Source organism: Sapajus apella, unplaced genomic scaffold (genome assembly GCF_009761245.1).
Source record: "Sapajus apella isolate SASKATOON/1434 unplaced genomic scaffold, GSC_monkey_1.0 scaffold206, whole genome shotgun sequence".
Classification (NCBI taxonomy): Eukaryota; Metazoa; Chordata; class Mammalia; order Primates; family Cebidae; genus Sapajus; species Sapajus apella.
In genome coordinates this window covers 655404-683135 of record NW_022437146.1, presented here as the reverse complement: position 1 = coordinate 683135, position 27732 = coordinate 655404, and the positions used below count along the sequence as shown (strand labels likewise).

The following is a 27732-nucleotide window of genomic DNA, read 5'->3' as shown; positions in this document are numbered from 1 at the left end:
AAAGTTCAGAAAGTCCCGCCAACTAACTTCTTGTTTGTACTCATAGTTAGGATTGGGAAACTACAAAAGGACAGAGCCAATAAATGGCCTGAAGTCTCGTTGCCTGGATTTTCAGCAATGTCGTGCCTCAGATTTTATTATATTTGGTTTTCTTAGCACAGATGCAGCAGTAAGTAGCAACGCCACTACTTCTCAGTCTTCATCTATCAATGACATTTCATCCATGTCCACTGAGCAGACACTGGCCTCAGACACAGACAGCAGTCTCGATGCCTCGACGGGACCCCTTGAAGGTTGTCGATGATAAGTTAGAAATAGTACACCTGTCATCATTGAAGGAACTCTCACCTCCATGGGCCTGAAATGCTTGGGAGTTGATGGAACCAAATAGAAAAACTCCATGTTCTGCATGTAAGAAACACAATGTCTTGCCCTACTCAGATCTAATAGGATTGCCTGCTTAGATTATAAAATGAGGCAGAATATGTCTGAAGAAAAAAAGTGCAAGCCACATTTCTAGAGATTTTGTTCAAGATCATTTCAGGTGAGCAGTTAGAATAGGTGAATTTGTTTAGAGTTGTATGGTAATAGTAGTGACAGTTTCTCATCATCTGTAACTGTTGAGATGTATGTGCATGTGACCACAAATGCTTGCTTGGACTTGCCCATCTAGCACTTTGGAAATCAGTATTTAAATGCCAAATAATCTTCCAGGTAGTGCTGCTTCTGAAGTTATCTCTTAATCCTCTTAAGTAATTTGGTATCTGTCCAGAAAAAGTTGATTTATGTTTATTAATTGGCCGTCATGATGTTATTATATCTTACTCCCTTTTATGTTATGATTTATTCTCTTTTGTATTTCAGAAGACATATAATTAAATCTATTTAATAAATAAAATATATAGCTTTTCCTATATTTGTGGTGTTTGGGCTGAGAATTCTCACAGCTAAAACCAAGACACTTATGTGGATACCTTGTTTTCTCTAAATTGTCTTGTCTGGGATGGTTGTACATTCAGCTTTACTGCATGATAAAATTTTAAGTTTTGCTTAGTGCTGCTTGAAATCCTAGCTACCTTATCTCTTTTCTTCTTGGTCTTCTAGACTTAATATGAATTTAAAATGCTACCTAGAACTTCACCTTCTGTATTAAGCATGTAATACTCCATCTCAATAATATGATGGCAGATAGATTTCTGCATCCATGGCCTAACGTTGAAGTAGAATTTTACAAAATGGTCACTAGAGATCACTGCAGTCATATCCTAAGTGCTTCCTTCGCCTTTACTTACCTTTCCTCATTCAATTTCCCTCTGCCAATACCACGTTCTTGATTTTCTTTCTTCATTGAAAGACGCAGATAAATTCCTCTTTGGTTTGCTTTCAGATGCCAGGCAGATTCAGATGCCTATTTGCTATAGTTGTTTTCCATTGTTTGGGGCATTCCTTTTCCGAAGGGAAATCCATGAATGTTCTGGGAAACTCTTCAGAGGATATGAAGGAAATACTGCAAAGAGTAATGATTAATTATTGAATATTTTGTGACTTAAAACTGCTCACCTGAAATTGATACTTTACGATATGTAAATTACTCAAAATTCATTAAGATACTGAGTATGTAAGTGTCACTGCAGAAATGGAGCTATGATGATCACGTTTTGCCTACCTGTGCCCATGTTTTTTCCCTCGAGCTTATTTTGTTGCTGATTCATATCTTGTGTTCAATTATTTTGAAAGCTTTTTGGTCAACATTCTATAGAATGTGTTCTGAGGAGGAACTGTGATAAGAAAGTTTATTATAAATATTATCTAAAATATATGGTTCTCTCTGCAACAGTTATGTCTTATTGTTTGGTCATATCACTGGAAACTGGAACCCTTGATTAGCAAAATTAATATGAAATAAGAAATAGTTCTTTTATATTGTGTCATTTAGACACTTTCAAATACAAATTGGTAATAATAACTTGGATTGAGACGGAAACACGTATTACATGGCTATCTATCTATATAAACATCTTAAAACGGCCTTCTCTCTAATACACATTCTTTTAAAAGACTTTACTAAATCTCTCTTTAAAAGGAAAAACAAAGGAAAGGGAGAGGTTTGAAAATGCAGGAGCTGCCCTGCACTGTGTGATGCTCCCCTTACCGGGAGACGTGGACGGGGGATGAGGCACCTGCAGACTGGCTTTCTACTCACTAGCTCCTCTGGGCATTCAGCAAGCCACTTGTCACAGATGGAGCCTGTGACGGTGTGGACAGGGTTTCCTGGAAAGGCCCTCTTCCACCAGGTAGAGGTGAGTGTGCCCAGGACAGGCCACAAGCTCCACAGAAATACCTCACCCCAGCTTCACGGTTCTTCCTGCTGAGCCTAGATTTGCCAGGGTCCTGGTGCCATGCATATGGTTTCAAGCCGATCTCTATGGATAAATGCTGAAAAATGTGCTCAAGTTTTCATCTTTTCTATTTTATTTTTGTAATTTATATTGTACATAACCCAGGAAGTAACTATTTTGGACATGTATTTTTATAAACCAGGTAATTTATTATTATCCTGGAATTTAGACTAGGTTTGTTTCATTTGTTGGCTTAGTTTTCAGTCAAAAAGGAAGTGACTGTCTCCCCTATGTCCGGGTCTTAATTTCAAGTGCAAAGTCCAGAGAGCAGACAGAGTTACATCTGAGCCGGACAGCAGTCTAGAAACACTGGCTATGCACACTGTATCCGCCATGGGCCTGGAGATGGAAATGGGGCTCTGCTCTTGTCTTTGGGATGTGAAACACAGAGCCCCAGTACTGAGAGGAGAAAGCCCTCTTGCAGGGCCCCTTGCCCACACTGAGTCCGTGTCTGAAACACTGAGTGGGTGCTGCTTCAACCTGCATTTAATGCTGTGTAAGTCACAATAACGACGTACAAGTCTGTCTGGTTGATTTCTAATGTAACTTCTCCGGTATTTCCTACTGGTAATAAATACAAGTGTGACCTTTCAGGTTGCATATCTCAAAAGTAACATTGCCTAATGTTTTATAATAAAATATATTATGTGTGTTTTGGTTGGTGAAAATAATACAGACTACATTTTAAAAGATAATGTATAGCATGTTCAATTTTTGTGTGTTTTTTAAATGACAATTATATATTTCTACATCACCATCTCTGATGACAGACTTAACATGAACATGGGTAGATGTTAAAGTGTCATGCTTTTAATCAACATTAGCAAGAGATTTCACACTGAAAGGCAGAAACGTGTTTGTTTTCTTATTGAAAATGTTCTGCAGATTCCTAACTCTGTGTTTTCAAAAGTAATGGCAGTAAGTTTTGACTTCACCAATATGCAAGTACAATTCAGAGTGTTGGTGTAATTGTTGGCTCATGAGGTGTGGCCAGAATTCACCAGTCAGCCTTGACTGGTTATGTTATGTTACTTAACGTTATTCATGGTGCTTGTGGCTTTGTGCATGGGGTGAGCCAAGTTCATCTGACATCTGTTTTTGAAGCACTTTAGGCTGTTCAGTACTTAAGACCACAGGAGTAGAAGGACCCTCGGTGGCTCACTTTCTTTTCTCTCCCTGAAAGGACTAGAATCATTCCAGAGAGATGAGTATCAGTTGTGTTTTTCAAGGTCTCTAGAGAAGGAAGATGTTTCTTGAGATACTGGGATCTGGGTCTGGATTCCATTTCTCTATCCGTCCCCTCTTTCCTCTTTCACTGTAGGCAGGACTGAAATGCTTTTTATTTGTTGACTAAAGTAATACACATAGGTGGGGTGGGGGTTTTCAGCAAGAGTGCCCATATTTCAAAATAACTTTATAATTAGCTACTTGGCATTATCTTGAAAATTCTGTGGTTACTTATCTGAATTTAGGCATAAGGTGATTATCTTTGACAATAAGGCAGTACTTCAATATTGTTTTATTAAGGAAAGTTGGTAACAAAATCAGTAATAACAGTGACAGAGTGGTCAGTCACATCTCCTTGCAGCTGAATGTGACCGTGATGTAGGAGGGATGCGTGTCTCAGCCCTTGGGAGCTGCTCATAGGCTGAGTTTTCAAGGCCTGGAGACTGAATGCTCCTCCAAAGTTAGAATAACCAAGGCTGTGGGTTCGCAGGGGTCACTGTGAACAAGAGTGTTTGCTTCTTCCATTCTCTTTCATGTTGTTTTAGAGTTGGAAGGGAAATCCAGAATCATTTTGTCTAACCCCTCACCCTACAACAGTGAGGAGGCCTGAGCCCCAGAAAGGAGGGGTGCCTGGGCATCTCACAGCACCAAGAAGGAGCAGTGGATCTGCCCCAACCCCGTTCATAGCAGGTCCTTATAAATCTCACTCTTCTGTCTTTCTCAGTCATAAACACTTTTGAGAATCCGCTGACATCTGTGACTTTCTCCTGAGAAAAACACCATAAGCACAAAATTTTTGCCAAGGTTTCAGAGGAGCCCTGGACCCCAGCAGATACCATGTAAAGAGCCCCTTTCTTTTCCCCCTCCCGCTTCCCATTCCCCTCCCCCTCCCCTTCCCACTCCCACTCCTCTCCTCTCCTCTCTGTGAGATGGAATTGCACTCTGTCGCCCAGGCTGGAGTGCAGTGGCGCAGTCTCAGCTCACTGCAACCTCCACTTCCCAGGTTCAACCTATTCTCGTGCCTCAGCCTCCTGAGTAACTGGGATTACAGGCATGCACCACCACGCCCAGCTAAGTTTTGTATTTTTAGTGGAGACATGATTTTACCGTGTTGGCCAGGATGGTCTCGAACTCCTGAGTTCCAGCAATCCAGCTGTCTTGGCTCTCCCAAAGTGCTGGGATTACAGGCATGAGCCACTGTGCCCGGCCAGAGAGCCCCTTTCTAGACATAGCTCCTGGATGCTTCATGTTCTCAGGGGGAGCAGAGCCGGAGGGTTCTGCTGCCTTTTCTGCCCTTGTTGGCCCTGACTTATTTGTACACAAATCTTGAGTGTAAACAGGGTATCATCACTCAGCCCCAGCACTGGTTGGCCTTCTTACTTGATGGCAGAAAGAAAAGACAAGGACTTTGTTCCTGTGAACTGGGTCATTTCCATCACTTCCTCCATGTGGAACTCAGGAGCTAAATGGAAATGTACAAAGACACAGTTATCATTAAACAAATCTCCTACTTGCAAAGCAGTACTTCTGTGCTGAGCTTTGAAATAAACTCTTTCACTTAAAACCCTATTTTAAATTAATTCTCCAAAAATCTATTCTCTCCTCTCCCCTGAAACTCCCTGTGATTTTCTTATAACTTTTATAAATGTGCTTTGAAATTAATTTCACACACTTTTAAAGCATGCTTTGAAGTTAGCTTCATTTGCACATCTAGAGTGCAATGCACAGAGGGGCTCTCTAGGTCACACTCCCATTCAGGTAAGAATCAACCTGAAGAGTTCCTCATAGCTGGTCACCCAGCCCCTGTTCATATGAAGGGAATTCCTTTCCCACTGAGTCATTTGTAGTTTTAACTGTTAAAACATTCTTTCTTCAATTTAACTGACACCTGTCTCCCGTAACTTCTGCCCATGGGTCCTAGACCTTTCCTCTGAGTAAAATAGAGCAAGTCTGACCTGCTTATAAAAGCAGGCTTTAATATGTTAGTTGGAAAGGTAAGCTTCAAGTCTTCCCTTCTCTATGTTAAACTCAAAGTTCATCCAACCCTCTCTCATATGAAAAAAAAAAACCCACTGCTGGGGAGGCTGAGGCAGGAGGATTGGTTGAGCCCAGGAATTTGAGGCTGCAGTGAGCACTGATCACACCACTATAGCCTAGGCAACAGAGCAAGACCCCTTCTCTAAAAATAAAAATCTCCAAGAGCCTCCCACCTTGAGGGCCCACTTGTCAGCTGCACCCTTAAAATATGGGCCCAGAAGTAGATACAGTATTCCAGATACAGCCTGAGCAGGGCACCCTCCAAGGGCCCCCATTAATTAACACACTCTCAGGTGGCCTTATCCTTGAGAGCCATGTCATACTCTGTGTCTAGGTCCATCTCAGTTCCTGAATTTTGTGGTGTTACAGTCAATCCCAGCTCTGTCATCATCGTGAACATTGCCAGCTTGACATCTGTGGTCCGATGGCATGAACCTGTCTCCTGAACCTTCATCTGCATGGTGATGAGCAACCTTGATAACAGCGCCTTCAGGCAGTCATCAGGACAGGTCCATGTGGCTGTTGTCTCCCCTGTCAGCAGGGCAGTTCAGCTCAGCAGCCTTGCCACGTAGCCCACAGGAAGTGATGTCTTTCTGCAAGGTCACCAAGAAGGAGCTTGATGGATGGATCACAGAAAGCATGAACACAGTTCAGCATCATTCTGTGCTCCACTTACTAGTCACGTTTCAAGAAAAAGAAATGAGTTTGGCACCATGCCCTGGACCTCAGAGTACATTCTTTTATTTTTACTTGGGAGGAGCACGTGGTGAGCGCCAGCCACCCCCTTGATAGCCACACTTTTGCTATCCTGTGGCCACTTAGAAAACTTGATTAGTTTTGTCTCTGTGTCCATAGGTCACAATGAGGAAGAGCAGGACACTTACTGGCTTTGTTTTGTTTCATCTTGAATAAAGAAGTGATGTGTTTTGAAGGCTGTGTGACTGATTCCACAAAAGACCATACAGCCAATGCCAGGCAGCTCTCTTGTTGCCTGATGGCTACAAAAATTTCTCCATCAGGCCAAAACCTGGCTCATGGTGGGTGTAACTTCAGACATTAATCACCTTGAGCATCCCTTGCCTTTTTTTTTCAGGACCTAGTCAACACCCATGCATTCATAGTACCTGCTTTCCGGTTGATCTGGAACCAACTTACAGCACTAGGTAGGGTGTCCTGCAGGATATGCACCCTCCAGCTTTGTGTGGCCGCTTCTAAGAGTTTGCCCTGACCTGCTCCTGTCCCCAGGATTTCCTGGAATCTGGAAGGTACAGCTAAAGCTTTGCTAGGTTCATGTGCATCTTTTGGTTGTAATGCCTTTAAGTGATATTGTATCCTTCCTATTCACACCAAAGGACATTTCATATCTTTTTAACCCACTGTCAGTGATGCAAAATTTTTATTTTTATTTTTTAAATGCTTTTTAGAAGCAGGGTTTTGTCATGTTGCCCATGCCGGTCTCAAACTCCTGGGCTCAAGCAGTCCTCCATCGTCAGCCTCCCAAAGTGCTGGGATTATAGGTGTGAGCCACCACACCTGGCCAATGATACTAAAATTGACCACTGGTTAGGATGATGACAGTCCAGGCCTCCATCACACAGTCACATTTTCTTCCCTGTGAAGAGGAAGTTGTCCATGTGGGCTTCCTTTGGGGGTGCTACATCCACCATTTTCATGCTATTGGCCTCAGTTGACAATCCTGGCCATGAGCAAGAATTCTTGAGTGTTTAGGGAAGAGTGATTTCCTTAATTTGTCCTGTTGCCATCATGTACTGGCACTTTGCTGTCAGCGAGCACGCCCATGTGTCAGCCAGGGCTATTTGGTGGCCTTGAGGTAGCCTCAGCCAAAAGGCAGCCCCGTACCTTGTCCCTTTAGTGGTCAGGGTTAAAAGTGTGGTATTGGTTTCATAGCTGCCTCAGGTGGCATCACACCTTATCTCTCTGACGTTTTCATACCTCTTTTTGAGACTTGACTTGCCAAAACTGTAGTCAGGGAAGCTCTTCAAAACTGAGTCCCATGTCCTGTTGGCTGACCTCATTACATTTTAAATTTTAATTTTGAAATAACTTATGACAGAAAAGTTGCAAAAATAGTACAAAGAATTCTTCCTCACCCAGATTCCCCAAATGTTATTTCACCACCTGCTATATCCTGTCTACATGCATGCATAAGTACATACATGCCTTTATACTGATATGTAGTCATTAATTTCCCCATTGATGTTTTACAAGCAACCAGGCTTTTAAAAGTCTCTTAACTTCATGTATACATGATGTATACTCATGTATTTTATAGGCAGACACAAGCATACATAGCCACGTATGTTTGTAATGAGCTACCTGCATGCAGCTGAATGTGTTTGTGTTGACTTCAGAGAAACTACTAATGAGTCAGTGTGATATCTGAGAAGCCTAAGGAGTAACTCATTAAACTTTGAACACTTTTCTAGGCCACAAGACTTCATAATCATAAAGCTCCAAGAGTGATACCAACTCTGCTGATGGAGGTGGAGATGAATGAAACAGGGAGAGAGACCAGAGGAATGTGAGAGGAGATTAGGGCCATACCTGGGTTTGTGGGATGGACACCTAACATTTTAAATTGTTAAAACTGATAGAGAAAATTAAAATTCATTACTTGAGCCAGAAGGAAATTCAGGAAAAGGGGAGGAAAAAAATATCATCCTTGCTTCTTGGCCTTTTGGCTAAGATCAAGTATAGTATCTGTTCTTATCAGAAAATATAGTAAATAGGAAAAATGAAGTAAAAGCATAAGTAAGCCCTAACATATCAGTAGTTAAAATAAATGTACATGACCAAAACACACAATCAAAAAGAGTTAAGGGCTGTGAGCAAATAGAAAACCTAACAATATATAAAATTACAAAACATGCACCCATGTAGTTTATGTATAATACATAACTAGTGTGTGTGTGTGTGTGTGTGTGTGTGTGTGTGTGTGTGTGTGTGTGTGTGTGTGATGATAGTACCATGGGGAGAAACAAAATACCAAAAAGTGTGGTTTGAAATTTGAATGCACCCCTCTCAGAAATGGACAGATCAGGCCAGTGAAAAAGGAGCAATGATCTAGAAGACTGGAACGCCACAGCTCTCCACCTGGGCTCAGAGAGAGTACTAGACCCAACAGGCAAATTATTTTCAACACAGGGAACTTACGGGGAATACCACCTGTATCAGTCCACAGAGGAAGTCTCAATAAATCCCAAAATCAATATAATAGGATAATGTGATAAAATTCAAAATAAATTTTAAAATATCTTACACATCTGGAGACTGACAATACACTAAGCAATCTCGGTGAGAGAGGAAATCATAAGGAAAAATCTGAAATTCCTAAAAGTGTGTGGCTTCAACAAACGATGTGGCTACTTTGGTAAGACCTGCTAAGGCTTGAATACATTTATCAAAAATAAGACAGATTTGTCTTTCCAGCCAGCACTGAGCGAATGGCATCTTGGGACAGCTGGCACAAGCACCACAAGACTAGCGGCAAGAGAAAGCCTTGCCACAAGAAGTAGAGGTATGAGCCCCCACCATATCCACACAGTCTGTGTGCAGGGAGGTAACAAAAAATACTGTGCCCTAAGGCTGGGTGTGGTGAATTTCTCTTGGGGCTCAGAGTGTTGTAATTGCAAAACAGGCATCATTGATGTTGTCTACAATGCATCCAATAATGAGCTGGTCTGTACCAAGACCCTGGTGAAGAACTGCCTCATACTCAAGGCCCAGAAAGGCAAATAAATCCTCATCCCTGTCTCCACCCATGTAATTAAGGTGTTTATTGTTCTGTAAAAAACAAAAAAAAATTAGGCTGGGCAAGGTGGCTCACGTCTGTAATCCCAGCACGTTGGGAGGCCGAGGCAGGTGAATCACGAGGTCAGGAGTTTGAGACCAGCCTGGCCAACATGGCGAAACCCTGTCTCTACTAAAAATGCAAAAATTAGCCTGGTGTGGTGGTGAGACCCTGTAATCCCACTTGCTTGGGAGGCTGAGGCAGGAGAATCGCTTGAACCTGGGAGGCAGAGGTTGCAGTGAGCTGAGACTGCACTATTGCACTGTAGCCTGGGTGACAGAGTGAGACTCTGTCTTAAAAAAATAAATAGAAAATAAAGGAAAAATGAAACAAAAAAAATGAGTTCAAAATTCAACTCAGGAGACAGAGAATAGAGCAACATAGCAAGCCCAAAGAAGCAAAAAAGGAGGAATAATGAAGAAAAGAGCCGGGATCAAGAAACCAGAAGACAAACTGGGAGAAAAAATTAGCAAAACCCCAAAGAGTAATAACTTAGACAAATCTCTAGCAGCACTGATAAAGAAAAGAAGTCTGTGCAAGTAACATGCAAAACAGAAAAGAAATAAATCTAGGCATACAGGGTTCCAACAGATGTGATCATCTACATGAAGCAGATATTCATAAAAATACAAAGTACCAAAATTGGCTCAAGAATAGCTACACACATCATATATTTGAACATGTTTGATGTAATACTGACAATTTTATGAGGTTAGTGTTATTAGCTCCATCTTAAAAGTCAGGGAAAGAGAGGCAGGAAGAGAACCTGAGTTCCCACAGTTCCTTTCCTTCGGAGCTCCTTTGGGTTATTGGCCAAATTCAGTTCCTTGCTGTTGTAGGACCAAGGTCCCCATCTCCTTGCTGGCTGTTAGCTGGGAGCCACTGTTAGTTCTAGAGGCCTCTCTCCAGTCCTTACAAGTGTCCCTACATCTCAGAGCCAGCAGATACATGTCAAGTCTCTCTCATGCTTGCAATCTCTCTTCCCTTCTACTGCATATATTCTGCTCCAGCCAGATAATTTTCTCTGTTTTTAAAGGCTCATGTGATTAGATGGGGCACACCCAGATAATTCAGGATAATCTCCTGATTTTAAGTCTTTAACTTCACATCTTTGTAGTTCTCGTTGCCATGTAACATAACATAATCGCAGGTTGCAGGGATTCGGAAGTGGACATCTTTGAGGAGCCATTATTCTGCCTACCACAGTAGATACTGCCCAGTGATTTCCCAAGTCATTTTTTCATTTACATTCTCACCAGTGGTAGATAAGAATTCAGGTTGCTACATATGCTCTCTAACTTTTCCCACTTTAAGGTAAGGAAACCCATCTTCTGTTTTACCCATTCTGGTGGGTGTGTAATGGCCTTGGTAGGGTTATAATTTGCAGTCCATGAACACTATTCAAGTTAAGCACATTTTCATGTTTATTGACATGTGAATATCTTCCTTTGTGAAGATCCTGTTCAAGCCTTATACCCATTCTTTTTCAGAGATTCGAATTCTCTGTAAAATTTTTTGTCCTTTTACCAGTTTGGTCATCTGAATCCTCTATTTTCTTCAACCATAGTTATTTTGTTTTTTCAAAGTACTTTTATTTTAAAGTCCTTATCTGCTCATTTCAGTATCTGAGTCATTGGTGGGTTGACATCTATTGTTATGTGGCCTTGTATAGTGTATAGTAATTTAGTACATACTGTATAGTAATTTTTTACTGTATGCTAAACATCCCCACTCCAGGTCCCACCCACCCCAGAGCCTCAGAATTCAGCAAATGCTTTAGGGAGAAATTAGCCTCAACTCTCCAATCTTCTGCACCTGCTAAAAACTTTGCTGGTTCTCTTCCTCCCAAAAGTAGCCCTTTGTCTTCTCTAAACTCCCTTTCCCCAGTCCATGCCTAGAACCAAGTTCACCTTGGAAGGGTTTTCCCCCTCAGGAATTTTAGTCCATCTGGTCTTTGTGCTTCCATGACTCTCTGGTGCCTTTGAAAATAGGATTTTTGAGAGAGATCCAAGATGGCTGATCACTAGTGGCTCAGGACTGTAGCTCCCAGTAAAAGCACAGAGAACAAGAGGACGCCACACTTTCAGACGAATTTTTGTTGCTCACGCACCAGGAGATTCCCAGCAGAGGAGCCCCACGGGTTGCCAACGTGACTCTTGTGGCCAGTGAGGCAGTTTTGCCGCTGCCTTGGTGTGGCAGTTCTTGGTGCAGAGTCAGAAAAGCACGATCAATCTTAATGCTGGCGCAGTGGGTTGCTCAGATTTTAGCACTGGGAATCAACAAGTTGGACGTCCACTCAGAAACCCAATTATAAAGGTGGTAATTATAAAGACCACATATGGATACATCTATAACGAAGGGAAGAAACCAGCCTAAAAAGGCTGAGAATACCCAAAATCAGAATGCCTCTCCCTCTACAGGGGATCACAGTTCCTCATCAGCAATGGAATAAGGCCTGATGGAGAATGAGTGTGTTCCATTAACAGAAGCAGGCTTCAAAAGGTGGATGATAAGAAACTTCAGTGAATTAAAAGAACTTATTCTAACCCAATGCAAAGAAACTAAGAACTTTGAAAAAAAGTTTGATGAAATGTTACCAAGAATACACAATTTAGAGAGGAAGATAAGTGAATTAATGGAGCTGAAAAACACAACATGAGAGCTTCGCAAAGTATGCACAAGTTTTAACAGCCAAATTGATCAAGCAGAAGAAAAGATATCAGAGGTCGAAGACCAACTTAATGAAATAAAACAAGAAGACAAGATTAGAGAAAAAAGGATAAAAAGGAACGAGCAAAGTCTCCAAGAAATATGGGACTATGTGAAAAGACCTAATCTACATTTGATAGGTGTACCTGAATGTGACGAAAGGAATCAATCCAAGCTGGAAAATACGTTTCAGGATATTATTCAGGAAAACTTTCCCAACCTAGCAAGGCAGGACAATATTCAACTCCAGGTAATACAGAGAACACCACAAAGATATTCCTCAAGAAGACCAACCTCAAAGCACATAATCGCCAGATTCGCCAGGGTTGAAATGAAGGAGAAAATACTGAGGGCAGCCAGAGAGAAAGGTCAGGTTACCCATAAAGGGAAGCCTATCAGACTCACAGCAGATCTCTCAGCAGAAACCCTACAAGCCAGAAGAGAGTGGGGGCCAATATTCAACATCCTTAAAGAAAAGAGCTTTCAACCCAGAATTTTACATCCAGCCAAACTAAGCTTCATAAGCAAAGGAAAAATAAAATCTTTTGTGAACAAGCAAGCACTCAGAGCTTTCATCACCACCAGGCCTGCTTTACAAGAGCTTCTGAAAGAACCACTACACATAGAAAGGAACAACCAGTATCAGCCTTTCTAAAAAATACCAAAAAGTAAAGAGCATCAACATAATCAATAATTTACATCAACTAACGGGCAAAATAGCCAGCTAACATTAAATGGCAGTATTAAACCCATATATTATTATTAATTCTAAATTTAAATAGACGAAATCCCCCAATCCAAAGACACAGACAGGCAAAAAAAAAAAAAGCCAAAACCCATCGGTATGCTGCATCCAGACCCATCTCACATGCAAGGATACACAAAGACTCAAAACAAAGGGATGGAGAAAGATTTACCAACCAAGTGGAGAGCAAACATAAATAAATAAATCAAAAGCAGGAGTTGCAATTTTTGCCTCTGATAAAATAGATTTCAAAGCAACAAAGATCATAAGAAGCAAAGAAGGATATTACATAATGATAAAAGGATCAATGCAACAAGAAGAGCTAAAGATCCTAAATATATACGCACCTAATACTGGAATACCCAGATATATAAGACTTATAAAGAGACTTAGACTCCAACACAATGATAGTGGGAGAATTCAACATCAATATTAGACAGATCAATGAGACAGAAAATTAACAACGATATCCAGGATTTGAACTCAGATCCGGAACAAGTAAACTTAATTAACATTTATAGAATTCTCCACTTTAAATACACAGAATATACACTCTTATCAGTACCACATCACACCTATTTACAGGTTTAAATGAAATATTGGTTGGCTGCTTATTGGTTATTTTCTTCCCTCATTTTTATTTCATGTCTCTATTATTAAGCACAACTATAGGCATACCCATTTTTAGACTGCATTCTAGCCCGGGCAATAAAGCAACACCCCCGTTCTCGCTCCTTCTTCCTCTTCCTCTTTCTTCCTCTCCTTCATTTTTTTTTAATTCTTCTTTTTCTCTCTTTCTCTCTTTCTTCTTTTTTTTTTTCTAAAAAAAAAAAAAGAAAATAGGAGTTTTGAAAATGTGTTCAGCTTTTTCTGGTTTTCAGAAGGAAAGCTGGTCTGCCACAACTTCCTGCCCAGAAGCAAAGGCCCTTTTGACTTATTATGAAAACATTCTTTCATACAGGAAAGAGAGAATAGAATAATAAATACTCTTTTTTATTTCCTTGGCTTAACAGTTGTTAACATTTTTTTAAAATATCTCTTGCTTTTGACTGAATTGTGTCTCCCACCAAAATCCTTATGTTGAAGTTCTAACCCCCAATGTGACTTTATTTGGAGATGGAGCTTTTAGGAGGCAATGAGGCTATAAGCGTGGGTGGAGGAGAGAGATGTCCGTCTCTCCACATGCACGCACTGAGGAAAGACCATGTGAGAACATAGGGAGAAGGTACCTGTCCACAAGCCAGGAAGAGTCTCCTCACCAGAGCCCAAACATGCCAGCCCCCATATCTCAGACTTCCAGCCTCCAGAACTGTTTAATAAATTTCTGTTGTTTAAGCCACCCAGTGTGTAGTATTTTGTTATGGCAGCCTGTGCTGCCTAATATATCTTCTTTACTAAATAATTTATTGACATTATTAAATTTTACCCCTAAATTTTCCAGTATGTATCTTTAAAAACTAAAGTTAATACCAAGTCTATATTCAAGTTTCCTAAATTACAGAAATTTTTTAAAGAAAAACAGTTGTACTAAATCTCAGTGCCGCTTTAAATTGTTTGTGTCATCATCTAATTTAGGTATGTTTGAACATAAAATCAAGTATAACCAGTATGTTGAATAAGCAGGGCCTATGTGACATAATTAATAGGCAATTTTATTTTACTCCCCGTCTCCTTAACAGTCAGTGGGGGAGGAACTGATTGAAAGCACTGATAGATCCCATGACCTTTCTGGTCTCTCTTAGAAAACAGAAAACTCAGTCTAAGCAAAAAATTCAGTCTTATTTTAGTAATTAAAATGGCTAGTGCTGTGTTATATTCAAACTTGCCAAATTCATTCAGAGTTAAGTATTCTACCTTTTCTGCTTGGGGTAGTCAATATACAGGAAGGCAGGGAAGGTGGCATGGGATATTCCTTCCCTTCCCCATATTTTGCTTCTATCCCTCCTCTCTTTTATTACTAGCTTGAATGTTTTATTCCACTAGGGTCAAAGTGGGGAGCAGGAGATAAGAAGGATTGGGAAAGTCCCACACTTGACTGGCTCATCACACTATAGATTTGAGCTCCCCCATCTTTGAGGATCTATTTCCCAGGACCCCACTCCTGATACCAGTTGGGTCACCAGGCAGGGACCAGTCAGGGAAACAGGACCCACAGTAGGTATTTCAACAAAGAATTGAATGTGGGAACTTGGGGTTAAGGAATAAAGGAAAGAGTGAATTTGGGTTTATCAGAGCCTGAAAGTTCAGAGAAGGGCCCTACAGAGAGGGGACCAGATCTGGGAGGAGCAGCATGGCCAGGCTGCTGGTAGCCCCTGTGGGAGCGGCAATGAAGCTGTCCTGGGAGAGCAGAATGAAGTTGAGCCTGGAACCAGCCACCACTGTTGGCGTGAAGGGCCATTGCTGACGTGCCATCTTCAAGACGGTGGGCATGACGGGAAGGAGCAAGTGCCTTCTTGTCTTCTTCTAAAACCTTCCATTTCCAAGGTCAACAAGGAGTCGGCTGACAATGGAGAGATGTGTAGCTCAGCCGGGGCTGCGCATAGAAGCGAGACTTGAAGCCAAGAGACAACAGCTCAATATCACACAAAGAGACAGGGTCCTTCCCCGCCCCTCATTTTGTTCCCATGCCACTTCCTCCTCTTCGGTTTCAGACCCTACCAAGCTCAAAGCAGGGACAAGGAGAGGAGGGGCACGGAAGACCATACACCCCATGGCACTCTTATAGGAAGGCATCAAGCTCTCTGGCCTGGCCTCTTTTTACACATGACTTGTTCTCAAATGGAAGGAACACAGTTGGGGCACTCACAGATGCCACCTCACAGCCTGCCTCCGTGATAGACCTGGGCAGTTCTTGAAATCCAGGCAAAGGCACTTATTGCTTCATCCCCGGGCTGGTTACATAATTTTGGGGGGGCCCAGAGTGAAATGAAAAGGCAGGGTTTGAAAATCAGGGAAGTCGTGCTGTTACTGTTAAAGCACCTTTCTCGCTCACTCTGTCTCCCCTTGTCCTGGCATTTGTATGTGCCTTTTAATGTTATTCTAAGTAAAGAAAACTTACAATATGAGATTATCATTAAAATGTAAGATGAACTGTACTGTTTTTACATTGTTCAATGCTTGATTTAAATACAAATATAAAAGCATCTAATGCCTCTGCAGAATCACTGAAATTACAAAACATGTCTTGTGTAGCTTACACATGCATAAGTATTTCATTCTTACCAGGGCAACGCTGCATAAGGCTAACTCAGCTACAGTCATGCACCATATAATGGCATGTAAGTCAACCACAGACCATGTATGACAGAGGTCCCATAAGATTATAATACTGTATTTATATTCTACCTTTTCCATGTTTCAAGACCAGTTGTGGTGGCTTGTGCCTGTAATCCTGACACCTTGAGAGGCCAAGGTGGGAGGATTGCTTGAGGCCAGAAGTTCAAGACCAGCCTGGGCAACATAGTGAAACCCCCCTCTCTACAAAAAAATGAAACAATTAGCTGGGTGTGGTGGCACACATCTGTGGGCTCAGCTACTCAGGAGGCTGAGGTGGGAGGATCACTTAAGCCCAGAAGTTCTAGTGCAGTGAGCTGTGGTCCTGCCACTGCACTCCAGGCTGGGCAACAGAGTGAAACCCCATCTCAATAAATAAATATGTTTTGTTTAGATACACAGATACCACTGTGTTACCACTGCTTACAGTATTCAGTACAGCAACTTGCTGTACAGGTGGTAGCTCAGGAGCAACAGGCTGTGCCACACAGCCCGGGTGTGTAGTGGGCTGTGCCATCTGTGTCTGTGTGAGTACACTCTATGAAGTTCTCACAATGACAAAATCACCTAACAGCACATTTCTAAGAATGTGTCCCCTGTGTTAAGGGGGGCATTATTGTCACTTTTTGACCCATACACATTCTACCCACTCTCTCCACCTGCAGTTTACTGACGGGTATGGAAGGCTGACAGGGAAAGAAGGACAGGTGGCCCCATCTTCCCCTTTCCTTTTCTGTCACTATTTTGGCTCTGTGATTGACTGATACAGGGAAACAACCTGAGTAATAAAGGCTATGATTGGGAAGAAATTGAAACCTTCAACAGACGAGTATTGAGTTCTGAAACTGTATCAGTAATAAGAAACCTATCGGCCAGAAAAAAATTCCTGGACCAAAGAGATTCACAGCAAAATTCTACCAGACATATAGAAGAACTGGTAATCCTGCTGAAACTATTACCTAAAATCAAGGCCAAGGGAGGGACTCCTCCCTAACTCCTTCTGTGAGGCCAACATCATTCTGATACCAAAACCTGGCAGAGACACAACAACAAACGAAAACTTCAAGCCAATATCCCTGATGAACATAGATGCAAATATTCTCAACAAAATACTTGCAAACCAAATCCAGGAGCATGTCAAAAAGCTAATCCACCTCGATCTAGTAGACTTCATCCCTGGGATACAAGGTTTGTTCAATACACACAACTCAATAAATGTAATTTATTATATAAACAGAACTAAAAAGAAAAGCTACATAATTATCTCTATAGATGCAGAAAAGGCTTTTGGTAAAATTCAACATCGCTTCATGTAAAAAATCCTCAACAAACTAGGCATCAAAGGAACATACCTCAAAATAATAAGAGCCAAATATGATAAACACATAGCCAACATCATATTAAATGGGCAAAAGATGGAAGCATTCTCCTTGAAAACCGGTACAAGACAAGGATGCCCTCTCTCACCACTCCTTTTCAGCATAGTACCGGAAGTCATAGCTAGAGCAATCAGGCAAGAGAAAGAAAAAGCATCCAAAGAGGAAAAGAATAAATCAGATAATCTCTTTTCTTAGAATGTAAGATTTTATACCTAGAAAACCTCTTATCTCTGCTCAAAGCCTCCCGGATCTGATAAACAACTTCAGCAAAATTTCATGATAGAAAATCAATGTACAAAAATCAATAGCCTTTCTATACACCAATAACATCCAAGCTGAGAGCCAAATCAAGAATGCAATCTCATTCACATAGCCACAGAAAGAACGAAATACCCAAGAGTACAGCTAACCAGGGAGGTGAAAGATTTTTACAATGATAATCACAAACCACTCTCAAAGAAGTCAGAGATGACACAAAACATTACATGTTCAATATCATTAAAGTGTCCATACTATCGAAAGCAATTTACAGATTCAGTGTTATTCCTATCAAACTACCAGTGACATTTTTCATAGCACTGGAAAAAAACTATTCTAAAATTTATATGGAACCAAAAAAGAGCCCACATAGCCAATGCAATCCTAAGTAAAAAGAACAAAGCCAGAGGTGGCACACCATCTAACTTCAAACTATACTGCAGGGCTATAGTAACCAAAACAGCATGGTATTACTATAAAAATAGACATATAGACCAATGGAACAGGTTAGAGAACCCAGAAATAAACCCATGTACAACCATCTGATCTTCGACAAAGCTGACAACAACAAACAATGGGGAAATGACTCCCTGTTCAATAAATGGCACTGGGATACCTGGCTAGCCACATGCAGAAGATTAAAACCAGACCCCTTTCTTATGTCATATACAAAAATCAACTCAAGATGGATTCAAGACTTAAATCGAAAACCTAAAACTATAAAAATCCTAAAAGAAAATCTAGGATATACCATTCTGGACTTTGGCTGTGGGAAAGATTTTATGACAAAGACTCCAAAAACAATTGCAACCAAAATTGACAAGCGAGACCTAATTAAAGAGCTTCTGCACAGCAAAAGAAACTATCAATAGAGTAAACAGAAAAAAATGCAGAATGGAAGACAATATATGCATTTGACAAAAGTCTAATATCCAGAATCTATAAGGAACTTAAACAAATTAACAAGGGAAACACAACACTGTTAAAAATGGGCAAAGGATGTGAACAGACATTTCTCAAAAGAAGACATACACGGCCAACAAGCACATGAAAAAATGCTCAACATCACTATTAGAGAAATGCAGAGCAAAACCACAATGAGATACCATCTCAGACAAGTCAGGATGGCTATTACTAAAAATATCAGATATGCCAGGTACAGTGGCTCATGCCTGTAATCCCAGCACTTTGGGAGGCTGAGGCAGGCGAATCACGAGGTCAAGAGTTTGAGACCAGCCTGGCCAACATAACGAAACCCCGTCTCTTCTAAAAATATGAAAAAAGCCAGGCAAGGTGGCGGGTGCCTGTAATCCCAGCTACTCAGGAGCCTGAAGCAAGAGAATCGCTTGAACCTGGGAGGCAGAGGTTGCAGTACACCATTGCACCACTGCACTCTAGCACCCCAGGCAACAGTGCAAGACTGTCTCAAAACAACAAGCAAAGAAAACAAAACAGATACTGGCGAGGTTGCAGAGAAAAGGAATGCTTATACACCATTTGTGGAAATGTAAAGTAGTTCAGCCACCATGGAAATCAGTTTGGATATTTCTCAAAGAACTAAGAGTTGAAGTGCCATTCGACCCAGCAATCCCTATACCCAAAGGAAAATACCATAAAGATGCATGCAGATGTTCATCACAGCATTATTCACAATAGCAAAGACATGGAATCAACATAGGTACCCACTAATGGCAGATCGGATAAATGTGGTACACCATGGAATACTACACAGCTGTAAAAAAGAACGAAATCATGTCCTTTACAGCAACATGGATAGAGCTGGAGGCCATTATCCTAAGTGAATTAATGCAGGAACAGAAAACCAAATACACATGTTCTCATGTATAAGTGGGAGCTAAACACTGAGTACACATGAACACCAAGAAGGTAGCACTAGACACTGGGGCCTACTTGAGGGTGAAGGGTGGGAGAAGGGTGAAAAAAAAAAACTTAAGTACTGTGTTTAGTACCTGGGTGATGAAATAAAGTGCACACCAAACCCCCATGACATACTATTTATCCATGTAGCAAACCTGCACTATATCCCCGAACCTAAAAGTTGGAAAGGGAAAAGAAAAGAAGAAAGGCTATGATCAGGTCACTTGGTCATTTGTGGTTTTTAGGACACCATTGCCTTATCTCTGTCTGAAGCAAGTTCTGGCCCTGGGGCTGTGAGTGCCCTGCTGACTCAGTTGTCCAGCAATGTGCCTACCTGGAACTGGCCTGAGTCTGGGCGAACTGAAGCAGTCGCCCCACCAGTACCCCGTGTACAGGGGCATCCTGAGCCCTAAGTGTGAATGGGTAGCAAGGAGTCACGTGGACACCTAGGGTGAATGTGTTTCTTCACAAGCATACTCTGTGGTTCCAGTGAACTTCACTTAGAAAACACAAATTCAAAGATCAAATTACTGGCCGGGCATGGTAGCTCATGCCTATAATCCTAGCACTTTGGGAGGCCAAGGCGGGCAGATCATGAGGTCAGGAGTTCGAGACCAGCCTGGCCAATATGGTAACACCCCGTCTCTACTAATACAAAAAAAAAAAAAAAATTAGCCGGGCATGATGGCATATTCCCGTAGTCCCAGCTACTTGGGAGCCTGAGGCAGAAGAATCACTTGAACCCAGGAAGCGGAGGTTGCAGTAAGCCGAGATTATGCCACTGCACTCCAGCCAGGGCAACAGAGCAAGACTCTGACTCAAACACACACACACACACACACACACACACACACACACACACACACACAGATTAAATTACCTAGAACTTTCACATGGAGACATGCCCAGGGCCTGTGCGCCTGCCCAGGTCTCAGCTCTGCAGGGGCCCTGCCTCAGCCAAGGATTCTGCAGTCCTGCAGGGTCTCCTGCCCATGGCCCCCGCCAGTGCTTCACACACAGCGCACATGTGGCCCACCAGAAACACTTGCCACATTTGCCACAGTTCCCTGCAGCACCTTCTGCCGACGTTCACTGCAGCCACTCACCGTTGCTTGGAGCTTTTCTGTCCTGTGAACCTAAAAACTTTGCCACTGTGGACAGGTATGCCCAGGTGTTCAGCCTGTTCACTGAGGTGCCTGATTCACATGTGCTAAACGAGCAAACACAGTTGGGCACCCCTGGCCAATTCCCACAAGGACATGGGTGCCATTGCTCCCTGACAGCCTGTGGCACATTCCAGTTGTCTGTGGGCCTTCTGAGAAGAGGGACAGGTCCAGCCATAATGTACAAGAAGGGAACAGTTGAGGCAATGGCTCCCCAAACGTGGCTGGGCTCAGAACCATTGGGACACCTGCTAACAGACTCAGATTCCCCAGCCCTGCCTGAGCCCTCTGAGTCAGAAGTCTGGGCAGGGCCCTAGGGGATGTGCGCCATAAGCCAGCTCCCGGGGAAGGCCAGCACCGACTCACGACCACTCTGCCCAGACACGCTGTTGGCTCTGGGGAGGGGGGCAGCCTAAGCCCAATCCCACAGATTTCCCCCCAACACAGGGCAGCCAGTGACAGGTGTGGAAGGCTTTGGCATCGCCTGCACGAGTCACCTGATTTTCCCAGCCTTTCTTGTGGGATGGTGTCTTCCTTTCCTATTGCTGCTGTCACTAATTACCACCAACTTAGTGGCTCAAAGCAGTACAGTTTTGTGGGTTGCAGTCCAATGTGGGTCTCAATGGGCTGAAAGCAAGGTGTTAGCAGGGCCAGTTCCTTCTGGAGGCCCTTGAGGAGAATCTGTTTCTCAGCATTTTCCAGCCACCCACATTCCTCTGCTCATGGCCCCTTCCTCCAAAGCCAGAAGGGTAGCATCTCCCAGCCCCTGCTCCCATTGCTGCCTCCCTAATTGCCTTCTGCCTCCCTCTTCCACTCGTAAGGATCCCTGTGATTATGCTGGGCTCGCCGGGATAATCCAGGATCATCTCCCCATCTCAAGATCCTTAACCTAAACCCACCTGCCAGGTCCCTTTGGCCACTTAAGGTAACATATCCACAGTTCTGGGGATTAACAAGTGGCCTTCTTTATGGGTCATTATTCTGCCTGCCACAGATGGGGATGATAAGCCTGGATCCCTCTACACCAGCATTTCTTGAGTTTGCTCATCTTTGGCCTGCATCAGCTTCACCTGGGCCACTCGTTACAGACACCAAGTGCAGGGCCACCCAGACCCCACTTTCCTAAGCATTTCAGGTGATCCACACACAGTGACATCTGACAGCCCTGGAGAGATAAAACCTCTGCAGGTATGACAGGTGACCTGGGATACTCTGTAGGAAAGAGGAAGGTTACATCCCTGGCCTCCAGCTAGAACCAGATGGCCCCACTGAGTCACAACTTCCCCAAAACTTTAGGGCTGAGTACCCTCGGGAGGTGCTTCCTGTGTCTGCAGATTTCACTCTGCTGGACGCTTCCCCCAGGACCCAGGAGGACTCCCCAGACCCAAACCCATGCTCCAGGACACTTGGGACTGTTCATGCCAGTGATTCAGCAGGTGGGGCCAGGAGTCACTGCCAGCAGGGGTGCCCAGCCCTGCCTCCTTGTGGTGAGGCATAACTGGGTGAGGGGCAACGTTGATCACTCAGAGGAGCCATAGGAATCTGAGTGTTCCAAGGGGTGCACCGCAGCCGGCAACATTTGCACCTGTACCTCAAGCTCCCTGCCTGCTCTCAGCACAGTGAGCAATGGCCCTGTGGTGGAACCTCGCAGTGACCACCCCCAGCTCCTGTATTTCTGCCTCAAGAATGTTTAAGTCCTGGAAGTCTGCTCAGCCTTCATACAGGAGCAACCTGAAAGCATAGGGGACATAGGGAAATGCTCTGCCCAGCAGGAGAATTCTGAGACACTTCCTGCACAGTTCCCCAAAGGGGCGCCACCAGGCTGGGCACCCAGGATCCCCTCCCACATAAATAATGTGCACCTATATCTCTAGCCCTGCTTCCAGGGGATCCCATCGGTGATGCCTTCCTTCATCCTTGGGCCAGCCCAGATGGAGATCAGACCCATATTTACCCCCATACATGTGTACATGATACCACACACATGCATACAATACATACATGCACACAGCACACCATATGCACATAGCACCACATATATGCATACACCACATGTGTGTATACAGTACACACATGCACAAAGCACCACACACATGCACAAAGCACCACACACATGCACACAGCATGCATATATGCACACAGCATACCAGATGAATAAACTATACACGCATGCACACAACACACACAGCACACACATGCATATAGTACACATGCACATAGCACTACACACGTATGCAGCACACATATGCACACAGCATACCACATCCATACACTACACACACATGCACATGACACACAGCACACACATGCATACACTACACACACATGCACATAGCACATTCATGCACACAGCATACCACATACATACACCACATGCACATGCACACAGCACACACACATGCACACAACACACAGCACACACACATGCATACACCATACACACATGCAAACACCACACATCACACGTACACAACACACAAATACATGCACTATACACATGCACATAACACATCACACACACATGCACACATCACACACACATACCACACACATACACTGCATCACACATATGCATAGCGCACAAAGGCACACAGCACACATACATGCACACAGCACATACATGCACACAGTACCACACATATAACACAACACACCCACATGCACACAGCACACATACATGCATACACCACACACATGACACCCACATACACAACACACATGCATACACCATACATATGGACATTAACACACACATGCATACACCACACACATGTACATAGCACCACACATGTGCACACGACACACATACATGCACACAACACATGCATACATGACACACACATAACATCCACACATGCATGCAGAACCAACATGCAGACACCACACACATGCACACAGCACACACATGCATATACCACACACTCATGCACACAGCATCACACATATACAGCATGCACACATGCACAAAACACACAGCACTGCATACACAAGCACACGGCACACACATATTACACACATGTGCTGCGTGTACATGCATATAACACACCAGCACACGTTCACACAAATACACACACACACTGCATATACCATGCGTGCACACATGTGCACATGCATACACACACACACACACCCTCTTTCTTGCTCCTCCCAGCCCAGGCTCAGTGGGTTGGCAGCCCTGGCCTGTAAAGGATAGTTAAATAGCCACCTCCAGTGGTTGCTTATAAGATGACTGCTCCTGGAGCTCTGCCCTTGCAGTAACTTTGGAGGGTTTTCATCAGACCAAGAATGAACGAGTTATGAGTCGGCTAATAAAATGCTTTGGCCAGAGCCCAAAGTTCTGTCCTCATTGTTTACTGATTTTATTGGTGATCCTGCTCAGCAGCCTTGCCTGGTGCCCCTTCCCTGAGTCACCTGCTGTGGCTGTGCCAAGCATCCGGGACAGGCATGCTGCCAGGCCTCACATGCTCCTGCTCTGTCTAAATCCCTGCAGCTGCTGGAGCCCACACTGTCCTTCCTTCCTCCCTCCCTGAGGACCCGCACCAGGCAGGCACCCACAGGTGCCACTGCCTCCAGACCTCCTCCAAATGACCCTGGCCTCACAGTCCCAGCAGGTGCTGTCTGCTGTGAAGGGGTTTCTCGCCCTCTTGGGAAAGGTGCCCATTCACCCTGGAAGGATCCCTGCCTTCCCTATTTCTCACACATTCTCCTCATCTCCCATCATCCAGTCCTTGGCTTCTCCCCCAGAACAGCCCTTAGGTCTGCCAGTTCCCTGCCCCCGGCCTGGGTCTGTACTCATCAGCTCTCCCCTGCCCACCACCTCCTCAGGGGCCTGCTGCCTGTCCCTCATGGCCACACCTAGTGATCAAGGACTCCAGCCCCACTAACCCAGTGCTGAGCTGGTGGGACACATTTGAGTCTCCCAGAGTCATACGTGTGCAGGATGTACCATCCAGGCCAGGGGCAGCTACTCAGGGGCTGAAGGTGCTGGGAAAGGCCTCATGGGCATCAAGACCCCCACATCTGGGGACAGTACCACCCCCTCCTGCTGTGTATGCTGCTGGGAGAGCTGCGGTCACACCTGCCCCTGGAGGACAGGATCCAGCTCCTCATCCTCCTGGACACCCTGCCTGGCTCTGTTCCCTTCCACCTTGTCTCCAGCCGCTCTCCAGCCTCTTTTTTCCAAAAAAGATGCAAAGTCCATGCCAGCCACAGGGCCTTGCCCCTGCTGTCCCCTCTGCCCAGAGTGCTCTTCCCAGACCCTATGTGGCCAGTTCCTCACCCCATGTGCCTGGAGAGGCCTTTCCTGAGCCCTCCCTTCTAAAGCAGCCTCGCTGTACTCAACCACCTCCCCCATATGGGCTCCTTCATGGCACCCAGCGCTCTCTGAAATGACTGCTTTTACTCTTTCGTTTGTATGGTTAGTTTTCAGCCTCCCTTCTCTAAACTGTGAGTTCCAGGGGGCAAGAACTCCGTGTCGGGCTCTCTGTTATATTCCCAGCACCCAGCATAGTGCCCAGCATACATAGGCTCTGGGTAACAGTCTCTCAGTGCTGCCCAGAACCCAGAATGACACAGCACCCAGCATAGTGCCCAGCATACCTAGGCCCTGGGTAAGTGTCCACCCAAGAGTTGTCTCAGGACAGTGGTGGGGTGAGGGGAGGCAGAGCTGACAGCCCTGGGGATGGCTCACCCTCTGTCCCAATGCCCGCACTCATGGATTAGCCCCGGGGCACATTCTGGAGTGAGAAGTTGGGTGGGCAGGGCAGGGGCTGGAGAGGTGAGGGGCCTTGGTAGAGGGTGCTCCTCAGTAGACTATGAGGGGGTGGGGCCAAATGCCTCCCAGGTCCCAGCCACAGCACCTGCAGCCGGGGTCCCACAAAGCTGGGGATGGCTCAGGGCCGAACTCCATGCTGGCCTTGAGGCTCAGAGAGCTTCCCAGTGGTGGCCATGATGGCAGCCAATGCTCTTCCTCAGCACAGGCCCAACCTCTCTGCAGCGGCGGGCCTGGCAGGGAGAGGATGAAGGAGACCTTAGGGCACACGGCCTTCTCCCCTGTCCCAGTGCCACCCTCACCCCTGTGGGACACTGAGCTGTGACCAGGAGCTAGTCCACACCCATGTTCCAGGTGCTCTGGCCTCATCCAAGCATCCCCCACCCTGCTCCCAGCAGGGCAATCATGCCTCAGTGGCCCAGCCACTTGCTAGAGAAAGTACTTTATCAGGGGACTGGCCTCTCCCCACTGAGCTGCACTTGATTAGGAGGGTCTCTCAGTGCTGCCCAGAACCCAGAATGACACAGCTGAGTGGGTCAGCTCTTCTGAGGTCCCTCTTGCAGCCTCTCCTCCTAGACCCCGAGCTGCCTTCCAGGGACACACTGGGACTAGACCCTAGGCTTGGGTGCACAGAGTGATAATCAGAGAAGAAGCAGAGAGTAGCCTAGTGCCTGCACCCTGAGGGCCTCTGTCTATCTGCTGGGAGGACACCCCTCTCCCCCAACCAAGTGTGCCTGCCTCTGTTCCCCCTCCCCTTCCCCATACCTGACCCTTGGTCTCAGACATCACCCTCCCTAGGGACAGCCTCTGGCCCTGGCCTTGGCCCAAGCCCTGCTACCTTCCCGCTCAGCCTACCTGGCCCACATTGATTCTAATCAATGTATGCCCTAGGCAGATGCCCACTCTCTCCAGGCCTTAGTTTCCCTAACTGTTCAAGAAATGGGCTAGACTCTTGTTTTTAACCTGTCCATTGTTCCAGAAACAGCCTTTATTGAAATAAATATCGCCTTGCTCCATCCTCAAAGCTGACACGGGGCTCACTCTGCCCCCAGCTCTAGTGAGACAACACTCAGCCTGTTATCCTTGCTCCCTAGGTCTGCGGAAATGGCCTGAGCTTGGCTCCTCAGAGCCTGTGTGTGGCAGCCCTTGTGCCCTCTCTGCAGTGTCAACCCAGGGCCATTCTGCCACAGAAAGACTGGGAGATAGGTGAGGCGGTTTCTATGCACATAGGTTAAGCACCTGGATCTAGATATTCCTGAAAGCAGCAAACCTTGACTTTTTATGATCCACAAGCCAGTAAGTTCATTTTGCTTAAGCTGGTTGGGTTGAGTTTTGAGCCACATCTCATCAAGTAGGTCCTGACTAAAGCAGAGGACAGGTGTTCCGAGCTCTATGCTGGGACAAACCGGGGAATTTTCACTGTTCAGGTGGACCCAGTTCAAGGAGGCCACTGGATCCTGTCAGGGCCCCCTCTCCCTTTCTAAAAGTGAAATCACGCATCGCCATCCTCCCAGCACCCCGGTGTCTTCAGAGTGGCGTCCACCCTCTCTGTGGGCCACGGGAGAACGCCGAGAAGGTGTGTGGGGTGCAGTTTCCCCAATCCCTGATGGATGCCTACCCGGGGATGTCCCACTCGGGGTTCGCAGGCAACCTAGAGTTCGGTGGCCGTGGTAGGAGGACAGCCCAGAGGACAGGTCCGGGCCCAGCCTTGAGGACAGAGGGTGAACCGGGTTTCGGAGCGCCAGAGGCTCACCAGGTGAGGGGTCGGCCGGGGCAGCTTGGGCGCAGAGTCGACCAGGGTCCGCCCTCGGGAGGGCAGCGTCTGACAGCCTGGGCGGGCGGTCCTGGCCCTTGGGACTGGGCCCCAGGGGCAGGTGGGGAGCCGCAGCGGAGGCCTGAACGCAGCGCGGGACACTTGGCCGAGACTCCGGAGCCTGGGCGTGGAGGGCCCTGGTGGGCAGCGCCGCCCGCTGGGCTCCCGCAGCTCCACCCAGCTCTCCGCCCGCTCCGCGCTCCCCGAGCGGCCACCAGGGGGCGCCGCGCCGCGTTGTTCTGTTGCCGCCGCCCGGCGCTCGTGCGGGC

General features: G+C 45.2%; 1 protein-coding gene and 1 pseudogene across 7 annotated transcripts in view; both read left to right on the top strand.

The window, feature by feature from the left end:
• Positions 1–1927, top strand: part of MAPK9 (mitogen-activated protein kinase 9) — a 67738-nt gene extending 65811 nt beyond the window's left edge. For 5 of the 7 annotated variants that reach the window (XM_032270258.1, XM_032270259.1, XM_032270263.1 and 2 more), the window contains one exon: positions 162–1927. In XM_032270258.1, coding sequence (XP_032126149.1) covers positions 162–304 — 143 coding nt within the window. In that variant the 3' untranslated portion in view covers positions 305–1927. Of the gene's footprint in view, positions 1–156 lie in introns of all 7 variants that reach the window. The other 2 variants (XM_032270265.1, XM_032270264.1) reach the window with 1 other exon arrangement.
• A 6418-nt stretch (positions 1928–8345) lies between these two features.
• LOC116544133 lies at positions 8346–8451 on the top strand (annotated as a pseudogene).
• Positions 8452–27732: the final 19281 nt, after the last annotated feature.